The following is a 14,812-nucleotide window of genomic DNA, read 5'->3' on the forward strand; positions in this document are numbered from 1 at the left end:
GGGTTTAATATTTTTCCTAGAACTTTTTTTTTTTTTTTTTTTTTTTTTTTTTTTTTTTTTTTTTTTTTTTTTTAAAAAAAAAAAAAAAAAAAAAAAAAAGAAAACCACCTCTACAATTCTTTCCTCCAAAAGAAACTGCATGAAAGTGGGTCAGTGCTGCAATATATCTGGCTATAACTACACTGTGTTTAGTAAAAGCGGTCAAACAAACTCTCAGTTGTACATGCTAAAGCACTCATTAATTGAGCGACACTCCATAGACCTTAGAGTGCTTTTGGGGTGCAGCGGTCACATCAATAATGCATTTCAATGACAGTAAGCTGGGGACATGCTGAAGGGTTTTTGAGATTCTCTGTATTTTGCCGATTTGTGGCCTCCTAATGCACATGGCTCGATATGTGCCTCACATCTGTAACCACTGCATCATATTCAACACAAAAAACCTACTGGCCACATGACTATTCAGCCACAATTTGTGGATTAACCTGCCATAGCTGCCAGTTGCTCATATAAGACCACACCAAAAAGCGGTCAAACAAACTCTCAGTTGTACATGCTAAAGCACTCATTAATTGAGCGACACTCCATAGACCTTAGAGTGCTTTTGGGGTGCAGCGGTCACATCAATAATGCATTTCAATGACAGTAAGCTGGGGACATGCTGAAGGGTTTTTGAGATTCTCTGTATTTTGCCGATTTGTGACCTCCTAATGCACATGGCTCGATATGTGCCTCACATCTGTAACCACTGCATCATATTCAACACAAAAAACCTACTGGCCACATGACTATTCAGCCACAATTTGTGGATTAACCTGCCATAGCTGCCAGTTGCTCATATAAGACCACACCAAAACAATCGAGTTTTTCAAAATGGGACCAGGAAAATCAAAAGGTAGAGGGTCAAGATTTTTTTTGCTCTCTAACCCACCAAGAGACAATTTATTTCCATGTAATCTCAGTGAGAGGTGACCTCTTCCCTGTTCCACTGGTAGGACTGCACTGTCGTAGGTACCTGGAGCTATCAATGCAGAAGCGAGAAGTGTCACATGGAAAGTTCAACAGGAGGATCTGACACCATAACACATCTCCTTCAACTGTCTCATTTGCACATTGTAACAATTTATTTCCACGTAATCTCAATGAGAGGTGACCTCTTCCCTCTTCCACTAGTAGGACTGCACTGTCGTAGGTACCCGGCGCTATCAATGCAGAAGCGAGAAGTGTCACATGGAAAGTTCAACAGGAGGATCTGACACTGTAACCCATCTCCTTCAACTGTCTCATTTGCACATTGTAAAGGGTAATAATTATGCCCTAAAGTCTGACTTAGCTCTTTCAATCAGTGTAGACTCTCTTTGAGTCCACATGATGAAGCAAAACCACAATCTCAGGGAAGAGAAAGAAATTGTGGGGGAAAAAAATAAGGATATTGTGAAAACCTGAGAGGATACATGCCTGCACTTGGTGAGCCTCGGGGGGCTTATGCATACCCAGACCAGAAAGAACGTCACTCCGTGTCAATCCCAGCAGGTCACACAGGATAGATCCCAGGAGCTACATCAGAGCAGAACACACATTACCAGGGTTGTGCCACACATGTACCATAAACTGCAGACCCAGAATCATAGAATGTGTTGGGTTGGAAGGGACCTTTAAAGGTCATCTAGTCCAACCCCCCCAGTACTTTGTTTACAGGAATGCATAATATGCTTACAGTCAGGGGGCAAGCAGAATCATTTGGAAAGTTATGGCAGCTGGTCCAATTGAGACAGGAAAAGGAGATTTTTTTCATATGATCTACAGACAGCTGAGAACTGCTCATGAAATTCATAGCATACGATACATTTTTTTACTTGACAGAACATCTGGTGCCACACGTTAGTCCTGTGTTCTGCCTGAGAAACCACATTTAAGGTAACTGATGCTTTCAGAGTGTCCTACACACACACAGGACTATGCCTGTTGTTTATCTCCTAGTCACAGAAGCCTGCTCACACTACAGCACCTGTGTGCTCTCTCATATGGAAGGTCTAAGCATCATCCCTTCCTGATCTGTGTTCCTCCCAAAATGATAGAGCAGTGTATTCACCAAATGTGACTCCTCTGTACAGACTGTCTCTTTTGTAGATGTGAAAGGCAGATGTGGTGGGGCTGTACAAACATATGCTCTATCTGTGCTGCAGCCTGAGACATGGTTTGGAAGGACTGCCCTTTCCCAGGGACCCAGCTCTTCTGCTGGATGGATCTGGAGTCACTATTCCAACTGAAAAGATGAGTTACAGCTTGAGTGAAATCTCCCCTACTGAACACCTGCCTTAGGGACAGAGGGCACTCCTAAAGATTAATTCACTCCCTTGAGCTTTGTAATCTTAAATTCCCTAGCACAAGTTGTTTCAGCATATACACTTCCATATTGCTGATTGTTAAGCTGTGCACACTCACATCCTCCCCTCAAGCATGTTCTACCATGACAATTGCCTTCAAACCTCATGTTTTCTCTACTAGTGCCAGAAAAGCAAAGCAAGAAATGCAATAGCCGCTTTGCGGTCTGCTGAACACAGCTTCCTGTAGGCATTTTATGGAAGATGACAGTTTAGGAGCACACCTGAGATGTGCTGAAACACCTCTGGCAGGCTGTGATCAGGTAGGAGGAGCTAGATCTGGTCGTTTCATCCTACTGAACACAGAAGCGTTATTCGAGAGTACACTAACCGCTGGAGTGCAATGGAAATGCTTGGTGATGGGACTGGGGAGCTCCTGCAGCACCCCAGATTGCATACATCTATGAATACCCAGTGTCAGGAGTAACACAGAATCACAGAATCTTCTAGGTTGGAAGGGACCTTAAAGATCATCTTGTCCAACTGTCAACCTAACTGACAAAAATAGACACCCACACAACAAACAAGGAGCATCATCACTAAACCATCCCTCCCAGCACTACATCAACCCGTCTTTTGAACACCTCCAGGGATGGTGCCTCAACCACCTCCCTGGGCAGCCCATTCCAATGGCTGATAACCCTTTCAGTGAAAAAATTTTTCCTAATATCCAGCCTGAACCTCCCCTGGCGCAACACAGAGGACTCATCTGCTCCGTCGCATTGTGCCTCAAATCTCCATTCGTTACAGAAGGATATAACAAACACAAAAATATACAACTTTCAAGACAACAAAGTAACCTGCGCTACCTTTCTAAATTTGACAAGCCAAAAATTAAGTTTATTTTGAATAAGCTTTCCTCTCAGATCTTTGCCTCTGTCTTCAAAGGCTTCATCTTCTAAGTGAGTTCACAGAGAAACCATGCTATAGATCCCCAGTGACCCAGATAGCAGTTGCATTCCAAATCCTGAAACTGCCTTTTTCTGAGCCTGACAGCAATCCTGTGAATGTTTTTACATATCAATTGGCCTTTGATGATTTATCATCTGCCAACAGATCGAGATGTAGTAGTGAAACTTTAACAAAACCAAAAAAAACCTGCAAAAACTACCACCTTGCAGTAGGTAGTTTCCTGCCACCCTGGGTTACTGCTGCTTGTTGCCACTTCTCACCGAGTGACTATGGGGCTCGTTTCTGTGAATGCTAAAGCACATTTCTGCCCTTGTCTCTCTCAGTTCTTTGAAAGCTACTACCAACACAAGTTTCTTAAAATCAAGTTTTCTGAGAGCATGACACTGTATAATATATTACAAGCTTCAAGAAAGCAAGCTTTCAGCTCAGGAAGGCTGCCTCTGTCTTCAGAACTGCTCAGTACCTTTTGGTTTATATTTATTCTCTTCCTCAAAAATAAAAAGGTACCTATCTTTATATTTGTGCTCTACCACAGAAAACCCCAAACTTCTCTTTTTCTTGTAAAAGAAACTGAGTAATCTAAATAATTGAACACAGGGACACATAGAAATATTCCAAAATAATTTAATTTTTTCCATTATTCATTTCTGTCTCAAACTGCTGATGCTTTATCACCTCTCAGTGTCCTAATGCCCTTCCTGATATTTTGTTGCACTACTAAGCCTCAGATCAGCACAGAAAGCTAAGTCACTTAAGAACATCAGCTTCAATAAATCAGGACAAGTCTAAATCTTACGTTCTTTCTCTACTTTCTCACCTAGCTAAGAAACCATCATTGCAAATCCCAGAGGCTGAGAATGCTGAGAATACCGAACAGCAAATGAAAGGATGTTTTCTGAGCTTATTTCCATAGGTGGAGGTAGCACGTGTGTAATACTTTGGAAGTTCTATTTCATAATGAAAGAATTATCTTTCACTGTATCAGAAGTCAACTTTCCAAAGTTTCATTAAGGTTCTTTCTATAAAAAACACGTAGATTCCAAATAGATGTTCACATCTGATATATCTAAAACAAATCAAAAAATCTAATTTTAAAGGCTGCAAATCTCCTCCATGTCCAAATAAAAACCAATTACTACAATTTAACCCATAAGCTTTGACAACTTAAAAATAAACCTTTTCCCTGAGACCGATTATATTCCAAGACCTACTGGATAAGAAGGCTGTGTTGCTGCTTGTATAAAACAATTAACCTCAGTGCTGATCCGAAGGCCCTGGTTAGACAGCCCTGACTTCTTTAGCAGGAACTGCATCCTACATAATGACTCAGTCACGAAAATTACAGAATTCCCTTCTTTATAGGAATGCTACAGACTCTCCTATACAGCTTTTAACTACTCGCTCGTTTTCTTGTGCTCTGTATCTGACTGCAACAGAAGCTCCAAAGCAGAACTGGATTTATTGCTGCTGTACTAATCCTCTATCCAGTGACTGTAGCGACAGGAAACCATAAGGGCTGCTCCATCAAGCGACAAACAAGCCAGTCACACAGCACTAGATGGACCTTTTTTAAAAACTGCAGTTAGATATTATCGCTCAAATTCAAATGCAGATTAACAGAATAAGCTACCAAAAGCAAATGCTCCTCTAAATACCTAAGTATCACCTGCACACCAACATACAAGTGTTATAAAAAAATATTTCACTACTAGAAACACTGAAAACAAATATTAGAAAAGCAGCAAGTCACACAAGGATGCAGAGAAATATTTGTTCCAATACCTCAAATAAAAAGAAGGCGCAAGAAAGTTATCTTCTCCTTCAATGTTCAGGAAGAATAAGACAATGTACAGAAGAGTTTAGAAACATCTTAACTAGGTATCTCATCTAGAGCACTGCTTTGTGTTAGACAGCAACTCCCCATCGCATGCAAGCAGATGGTATTGAAAAACGGGCACAAAATCAAATTCCTCAGACAGCATCCAGACAATGTATTTGTCTCCAACAGGTACATAAGTAATCTCTTACTGTCTTCTGGCTTAGCCAATAATCGTGTATTTATCTCATCGTTCTCAACGAACAGAACTAACTGCATAAAATGCACAGCGATTCCAATTCCCTCCTCTCCTTTGTTCAGGACCACTATCAGCTGCTACCACTTTTTAGTTTCACCCTACAAAAATCAAGCTAATCTTCCCATCATACACAGCCACACAAGCCACCTGCCTAAAATAAAGCAAAATATTCCCACTCCCACCCCCCCTCCCCCCCCCCCCCCCCCCCCCCAAATTCTGCAACATAAGGCAGACTGGGAACGGTCTACAATAAATACGCCGCCAAGACTTTTCTTGTTTATGCCTAGATTACAAAAGGTATGGAGAGTACCCACAGAACAGAACATGCTGTTGTATAACAGGAACTTGAAGAAATAACTCCTATTTCAAAACATACTTCAAATGTAATTTAAGGTCTCAACATGGAAAAAAATTTCCAGCATTAAGATGGTGTACATCATCCTATGTGCTGTCTATACATAGTGTGACAGCCTCTATTTACACAACTGCTGTTTTTTTCCAAAATAATCTTGTTCATTCAGTGTGTGTCAGATCTGCCACGGAACTGATGCAGTTGAGTATCACTTATTCAATTAACGGTCTCTGCTCTGTTTATTGCTCAATATCTGCATTATAAAGAGAATAACAATGGACCACATCCAGAATATCCCAAGCATAGTGAACATTAAAGAACACAAATCATACCTCCTGTAAAAAATGCACCTCAATAAAGATAAACAAAAGGGAACAAGGAAAACAAAACCAGATTTGCCTGGATCAAAGCCAGCACTGTAATTTACTGAATTCTGTGCTCAAGCCTGCTGGCCTCAATGCTGAGTATTTGAAGCTCCCAGCAACTTCTCTTCAATTGCTTCTGCACACCAGAGTCCGCATTTCTAAACTGCCACATAGCAAATGGAAAAACTCACTATAAATAACAAGCAATCAAGACAAGTTCTCCACTTCAGCAGTCACCACCCTACCAGAGAGGCCTGTCTATCTCTCTCTCTCCCCAATTATTTTTTTTTCAAAAATCTGGAAGAATACCTACATCAATTAAATAACATGAGTCAGAGTGACTCCATGAACTGAGTCCCTCTTGTGCATGTCTTCTCTTGTTTGGTCTTTACAATTTACTTATTTCTTCTGGCACTGGTAAGGTTTTTGTTGTTTTTAAGGGAGAAGAAAGAAGGAATGAACAAAAAAACCTATTCAGTAATGATGTGCAACTACCTTGTCACTGCTACATGGACATGTCAGCAGTAGAGTCTGCACCCCAAACCTTTGTACACAGCTATGCTGACTTGAGCATCTCCTCTCAGGCAGCATAATAATTACACTAGCAGAAGTCTGTTAATCCAGAAGGGAATTGATCTGTAAAACTGTATAATTAGCTCCGACAGAACAGGGACATCGATACAGGGAGGTGAAATGAGAAAAGCTCGCAAACTCCAATCTTAGCCCAGCACCTTCCCTATTTTAGGAGAAAAAGGCTCCTTTGCTCTAGCATTGCTGAGGTCACAAACAGAGAGCATAAATCCAAATTCAGCCAGACTCCTCCTTACTTAGGGAAGCCACTGCCTCCCTGGCAGTTCCCAGCACAGACCTGCAGCTGCTGCAGGAATGGCCTCTTCAGAGCATTCCCCTTAGGGATCCCTCTGCTGCCAGTCTTCTGAAGCTGGAAAGGCAGCAGCCATTTAGCCTGCCTACCTTTTCAGCTGTAAACCATCAAAAGATCATTTCATGGAAAGAGACATTAATAGCTGATAAATACATATCTGGAGTCAGGCTCTTTTTAAAATTTCAAAAATGCCTATACAGCAAAAAACTCGCTTACTTGCTTTACTGAAAGGAAATACCACACAAAAACCAAAGGTGCTTACCAGCTTCTTCAAAATAATCAAAGTTTCATAGCAGCAATTACCTTGTCTTTATGAAAGATCAATCACTATTGGCTTTTTAAAACATTTTTATGAAAGAAAAAAATTAATCAAATGATTCAGAAAACCAGCCAACAAGTGAAATAAAGCTCTAACTGTATTGAGAAATTACAAAGAAATGCTGAGGATCAGCACAAATAATAATATTTAAGAGTCATGAACTGGAATTGATCATGAAAGCTGCCTACTTTAAGACACTTTCAGGACTCTCATACCTCAAAACCTATGAAGCATAATAAACAAATAAAACAAAACAACAGCAACTAGGCACGTGGGTCTGCAACAGCAACGACAGCAAACCAGAAGCATCAGCATCACATTGTTTGGCACCAACAAAGAGTTTTGGCCAGGACTGATGGCAATAAGGTAATAGAGCTTCCTGAAAAGAAATCAATACCTGAAACCAAAAAGGATCAGCAAATTACAAAAAAAAAAGAGTCCTTTTTTTTCCCCCACTCACTTTTTAATAAGCAAAATTCTCACTGCACAAGTTAGAAATGCTGCCAATGCCTTTCAACTGGGGTTTGCTGGTGATTAATGGCATATTCCTCCAAAAGCATGCTAAGAAATATAGTAATGAAAAATCACCAGTTTAAAAGGAAAAACAAGAACCAAGCCATTCATCAAATATCCTTCTTTAAAACCCTATGGTTTAAGGGTTTGGAAAAGAGAATGAAAAACCTAACACCCCACTCCCCCGAAAAAAAACCAAAATAACCAAAACACCACCCCAACCAAAAAGCAAATCAAGGCACTTTAAAAGCCTATCAGGAGAATTTAAGAGTGTGTTCATATTCTACCAAATCTAGTTCCTTGTTCTAAATCTTTAAAAAGCCACAAGCAAAGACCATAATTCAAGATCTTTGCTTATATTTCCTAATTAACATACATACTTTGGTAGCTTTATAAATTGGCTTCAATTCAGCAAAATATTAACCATATGTCTGAAACTAAGAACATTTTATACCTTCTCGAAGTCAACTGGAAATGTGTCTGAACATGCATGTGTCTTAAAAATGAAACATATGCTTTAGTGCTATGCCCAAATGGAGCCTTGGTACTAAAAGGTCTTAAATAATTCTTGTTTGAAACCGTTTTGAAATTATTTGGTGAAAGGCAGTATGTCAAGAAAAACACTGGTTTTATCCTAATTTAAGGCGCTAAGACTTCAGAATACACACATCTCTTAAATTAGGTAATAGAATAAACACCTTCTCACTCGCCCCAGTTGTGCAAAGGGGTAACCTCACACGCTTGACCGTGATACCAAGGCCTGAACACTGAAACAAGCCCATTATTTTCACCCTCTCAGCTGTTGGATAAGCGATGCGTCTCCTCGTTCTGCAGGGGAGATGCAAAAAAACTAATGAGCCCAGCAGCCCCCATCACTCCTTGGATGAGATTAAGCCACTTGCACACGCATCAGCTGGGCTTTAATTGTTTTTATAATGCATATATACGAATAGAAAAAAGATATATGCGTGATGTATATAGTTATTCTTATATATATATATATATATAAATTGCTCTGGTGACCCCCGCCAGTAGACAGGAATTGATGGAGCTACGCTTCTCTGCAGACCATCTGCCTGGCGCTGCCGGGAGCATCTCCAGCCCGGTCAGACCCAGGCTACACCGGTGCTGGCTCGGTTTTTTTCTTCCCCAGGCCGGTACCACGCTCCGGCAGCCCCACACGGACGGGAGAGATGCTAAAGATGGATCCCTGCTCGCCCCGCAGCACCAGCCGCGGCCCCGCTACCTCCTGCCATTAAAACAGGGGGCGGCTTATCTTGGTGCTCGGGGAACACCGCCCCCGTCCCTCGCACAACACCCCCGCTGCCCGGGGCACCGGCACCGACACCGGGGCACCGGCTTCAATCGAAGCGCCCCCTCCGCAGCCCGGCGGGGAGCGGCTGAGGAGAACGCCGAGCCCCCCCCCCTCAGATGGAGAGGGACACGGCGGGGCTGAGGGGACCCCGACGGCGCGGCCGCGGAGAGGAGAACCTCCACAGGGAAGGCGGGAAATGGAAGGGATCTGCCCGGCGGCGGGAGGAGAAGGAAGATGGGAGGAAGGAAGGTGGAAGGGAAGGTGGTCTGTACCTGAGGCAGCCGCGGCAACGGGGGCGCCCCCCGGCAGCGCCGCTCGCTGCTGCTGCGGGCGGGTAGCGGCGGCGGCGGCTGCAGCGGCGTCAACGGGAGGCGGCCGCCCCATCAGCAGCAGCATCGCGGCCGCCAGCCCCAGGAGCAAGGAGGAGAGGCCCCCGCAGGTCCCCGGCATGGCGAGCAGCCCGAGGGCAGCGGAGGCATATTGCGGGCCAGGAGGCGGACGGAGGGGCCGGCACCAGCGGCTCCGGCGGCGGGATCTGCGGCGGCGGCCGGCCGGCCGGGCAACGCTGCGCCCGCCCCGTCCCGCCTCTCGCACGTGACAGGGGCGGGGCGCGAGCGCCGGGGGCGGGGCCGGCGTCTCCCTGAGGGGGCGGCGGGAAGGCGGTGAGGGAGCATCACGGCCGAGGGTCCCCAGCGGCGTTTCGCCGGCTCCCGTCCGTTCTCGGGTCTCGTTCTCGGGTCCGTTCTCGGTGGCGGCCGTCTGACAGTGAGGGTTGAGGCGTCTGTGCCGCGCGGCCGGCCCTTGGGCTGAGGTGAAGGAGAGCCGGGCCGGTGAGGGGAGGGCGCCGGGGCCTACCGGTGCCGCGGCCTTCAGCGGAGTTACCGGGGAAATTAAACTGCGCCCTCCGAACTGGCAGCATCTAAATCACTTCTGACCCTTGTTGTGAGAGTATTAAAGCACGTTTGGGACCCCCCGTGCAGCACGTCACGTTACAGGCAGGCACTCAAGATGGACTTGTGTCAACTCAAACATGGCCTTCACTCAGGCACTGGTAAGGGGCAGCCATTGTGGCAACCGTCATAACTATATTGGTAGTATCTCCTAAAGCTTTGGTTCTAGGCAACAAAGGTGATTAAGGGATTGGAGCATCTCCCTCATGAGGAAAGGCGGAGAGAGCTGGGACTCCTTAGCCTGGAGAAGAGAAGGCTGAGGGGAGACCTTCTCAATGCTTATAAGTATCTAAAGGGTGGGTTGAAGGAGGATGGAGCCAGACTCTTTTCAGTGGTTCCCAGTGACAGGACAAGGGGCAATGGGCACAAGCTGGAACAGGGGAAGTTCCACTCCAATCTGAGGAAAAACTTCTTTGTGGTGAGGATGCCAGAGCCCTGGAACAGGCTGCCCAGGGAGGGTGTGGAGTCCCCTTCTCTGGAGATCTTCAAGCCCCGCCTGGATGCCATCCTGAGTGATGTGCTCTGGGCAACCCTGCTTTGGCAGGGGAGTGGGACTAGATGGTCTCTAGATGGTCCCTTCCAACTCCAACAATTCGTGATTCCATGATTCTACACACAGGCATGTCTCTGCCTTATTTACATGTTTATTCACATTAATGGCCTTGTTATCAAACATTAGACATTTTTTAGAACAAAGGATACACATTAACATAGGTAAAAATGGAATGCATGTATAGACACAATGTAGGGTGGGATCATGGAAAAATTACTGAAGTCATTCACTGCAGATAAGGCTGCTACACCTGAGCAAAGGCAGCACATCTGGACAAATCAAACTGGCCCACAGCATGTGGTCATCTGCATGGTAGAGAGCTAAACACAAAGCGGGACCATCTCACAGTGAATTTCACACTAGCATTGATGAATGTGCCCATGCCATGATTTCAGTGAGGCAAACATCTCATTCACTCTAAGGACTTTGAGAACTCGACGATACTACACTTTCAATGTATGCTTGAGTAGTGAATGTAAATTTATTTGAACAGTATAAAGCCACTTTCTTTGTCTTTTAATAAAATAAAGATTAACCAAATAAAAATATTTATTTTAGATATAATGACATTAGGACAAATTCTGTAGTTTTCAGATCCCAGAAAATGTTTTCAATGCAGGGGAAAAAGGAGGGGAACAGTCACAAACTGTAGAGGCGTATAAATTTTCCCATACTGAAAGGAAGAACTGTGAGGTTACAGTCTGTATTTTCAACAGATCTCTTATAAAATCTAAAGAAAATCTAATACATTTTTTCCTATTATTTAATGTAATTCTGTACAGTACAATATAATCCATTGCCATTAACAATGACTTGAAATAGATTTAGATTGACATAGAAAATACAGTTTATGTTTATCTCACTTGCTGATAGTTTGTTGGCGCCTTTTGGGACCACTGAAGAACGGACTGACTTCACCCATTGATGCGTTATGAACGATCATTGCCTGCTGAGTAATGCTGCAGTGGGAAATGGACACCCTCCTCAGCAGGTACTCTTTAATACTTCTCTTCAGAATAGTTTGAGTATGTCAGTCTCCCTTTCCTTCGTCACCACCAAAAACACCTGTGCCATGAAAACTTTAATTCGATAGGACTCTTCTTTTAAGTAAGGAAAAAAGCACAAAACCCAGACAAATTAAACAATCATTTACTTGATGTGGAACCCTCCTCCAGCAGCTCACGACGAGGAGAGATTCTCTCTTCTGTTTAGAAAACATTTGTTCACTGCCTACTTGCCTGAAATCAGGACACTTGCCTAGTTAACATCCTCTCACCCACGTTCCTATTTCAACCTTTCATCTGGGCACTGCAAAGAAAAAGAGTCTGCTTCTTTACAGCCTTTGTGAGAGCTGAATTCATTTTGGAATCCCTGCAACATTGTGTGTTCTCGGGTGGAAGAAAGGGGTCTACAAAAAGTTTGCTGAGGCTTTGAGCAATTTCCAGCTGGTTATGGCTGAGATAAGAGTTAATTTATAGTGATTATTGCTGTTTAGCTATTAATTGGCAGGTTCCTGTGCTTGCCATGGGGCTTGCTTGCCTTACTATAAATTAGAGTGGTGTGCTCGTTAGTGGCTGCTTTTTGCTTTTGCTGCTTGTTGTACTGCTGTATGGCTTGTCGTCGTATTCTGCTGTGCCTGGGAACGTTTTGCTAACAGCAGTGGTGATGCACCTGGGCTGGCAGATGGCCAGAGCAGCGCTGCTGTATCTCTGCTGCTCTACTGGACGAGCTGGAACTCCAGTGGGAACCCAAGTTGAAGGGACCGTCACCGGTGGATGAGTCCACGCAGGAGCAGGACACCCCAAAACGTCTGTGACCACGACTGCGTCCACGCCAGAGCAGGTACACCTCGAAGTGTCTGCGGCCGTGGTTATGTCTGTGCCTCAGCAGGTGTAACTCTGCAGGGATTGTGTCCACGTTGGAAAAGGTACACCTCAAAGCATCTTTGGCTATGGATAAGTCCATGCTGCAGCAGGTATACCCCTGAAGAGACCGTTCTCTACGGTGTGGTCCAAAGGGGCAAGGGATGGAGATTGCAATGGAAATACCTTTCAATTGTTGTAACCTGGGATTTGAGCTGCATGTTATAGGAGTTACTATATCAGGAACCCCTTGTTGCTAGCCAGGCTAGCAGCAAGGGGAGGAGTTTGTTGCAATGAGCAGTTCATACTATAGGATGTCATGCACAGCACATAAAGCTGGGGGAAGGAGGAGGAAGAGGAGGATGTTCAGAGTTACAGCATGTCTTCCCGAATAACCATTACATGTAATGGAGCCCTGTTTTCCTAGAGATGGTGAACAGTTGCCTGCCAGTGGGAAACAGTGAACAAATTCCCTGTTTTGCTTTCCTTATGGCTGTGGCTTTTGCTTTACTTCTTAAACTGTCTTTATCTCTACCCAGGAGTTTTCTCACTTTTACTCTTCTGATTCTCTCCCCCCTCCCACTGGGAGAGAGTGAGTGAACAGCTGTGTGGTGTTTAGCTGCCTACTGGGTTGAACCACAAGACTTTGTTAATAAATGTGTCTAATGAATGAGTATGTGTATCACATATATGTTCATTTCCAAATGTTTGTACACTACTTTTAGAATGATCTAAATCAAGTTTATTTGGGGAGGAATAGTGGAACCAACTTGCTGCAACGCTTTAAATTGATGATGTGAATATGCACAATTATTCATTTATAGAGTTTTGAAATAAATCTGATAAATGTGTGATAAAAGTTTTATTAAAAATGGCCCCAAAAGAGGAATAAGGCATGTAGAAATTCATTGTTTGTACTACATTTAGATAAATACCTGAGAAGGGATTAGAGTATGCTGTAACACTCATTTCAGAAAAAAAAAATAATCATAATCAGGATTATGATTTCTTAACCACATTTTTCTTGAAAAGAGGTGAAAGCTGATAATAATTATTTCAACTACCTGAGCATTTACTTGAGGAAGTATGTCCAGCATGGACTAGTCTTTAAAGGTTGCTCACATACTCCGTAAACAAATTATAACCATCAACCACTGAAGGGATGTAATGTGGCATTTGGTATTTTGTCAGGGACTGAAAAGTGTGTACACAAATGACACGGAAATGTACATATAGATTCTGCAAAACTCTCTGAAGAACAATAACACACAGACATGGTCTACCTGTGAAGTTGTAAAGACTAGTTATGCCACTAGGAAATGTGGTATTTAACTTTTTTTTTTTTTGCTTCTCACGTTTGGAAGATCTGTATTGTGTCCTGCAAGCTTAGTTTCAGCATGTCCTGTATGTCTGCCAAGAGAGATAATGATTCAATACCAAACTTTTAGGAGGTTTCTCAGAAAGATGCAGTAAAACAGATTGATTATGAAATGCCTTGTGAGAAGATGGGCTGCTGTCAGCACTAACCTAATTCTGCATGTATGTGAGACAATAGATTGAAAAGATGTGAATACAAATGCTTGTTGTTTTTTTAAAAAAAGGCCTTTCAATTTTTCACCATGTTCCTAAAGTTACTTGAACTGGCAATTTAAAAAGATATTCATGTACTAATATGTAATAAAGTATTAATGTATTAGTTGTTAATTTACAAACTCACTAATGATAAAAGCATACAATAGTGTCGTATGTGTATGCAGAACCTGGACAATGTAAAGCAGCATAGCTCCAGTGGAGGCAGTGGAGTTGTGTTGATGTAAATAACCTCAAGACATGGGCCATTCTTTTGTTGAAGGTGGTTTGGCATAAGATGGGAATTTGAAAAACCAATCTATTGCCTTGTTGCTGTAGTGAGACACCTGTTCTTACTAATTTCTCAATACTGGATTAATTTGGAACTGCTAAACAGATGCAGTGATCCCTGTGCTGATAACTAATTGAAGGTATCTATCTTATTTCACAAAAACTAGGCCTGTGTGCATTGAACAAATAGTCATGTTTTGAGTACTGCTGTCATGTTTCTTATGTACATTAGGTGTAGCTACTGTAAGGTTACTGGAAGCTGTTAATTAAAACAAAAAAATACCAGTTTTTCCATCTCTTTAGTGTCCTTTCTTATTATTTTCTATAGTTCAACACATTCTCTACTAGCAATCCAGGGAACACAGTAGTTTGGAGTTTTTCTAAAGGGTTCACAAGCATCAACACTTGTTTCTAAATAAGTGTTCTAGCAATGTAAAATAAACATGTATGCCTTTATTGTGACACAAAA

General features: G+C 43.0%; 1 protein-coding gene across 1 annotated transcript in view; it reads right to left on the minus strand.

The window, feature by feature from the left end:
• Nucleotides 1-9,642, minus strand: part of FAM171B (family with sequence similarity 171 member B) — a 48,245-nt gene extending 38,603 nt beyond the window's left edge. Inside the window, exon 1 of the mRNA XM_014954583.1 lies at nt 9,391-9,642. Coding sequence (XP_014810069.1) covers nt 9,391-9,568 — 178 coding nt within the window. The 5' untranslated portion in view covers nt 9,569-9,642. The remainder of the gene's footprint in view (nt 1-9,390) is intronic.
• Nucleotides 9,643-14,812: the final 5,170 nt, after the last annotated feature.

This window comes from Calidris pugnax, unplaced genomic scaffold, assembly GCF_001431845.1.
Source record: "Calidris pugnax isolate Ruff unplaced genomic scaffold, ASM143184v1 scaffold103, whole genome shotgun sequence".
NCBI lineage: Eukaryota > Metazoa > Chordata > Aves > Charadriiformes > Scolopacidae > Calidris > Calidris pugnax.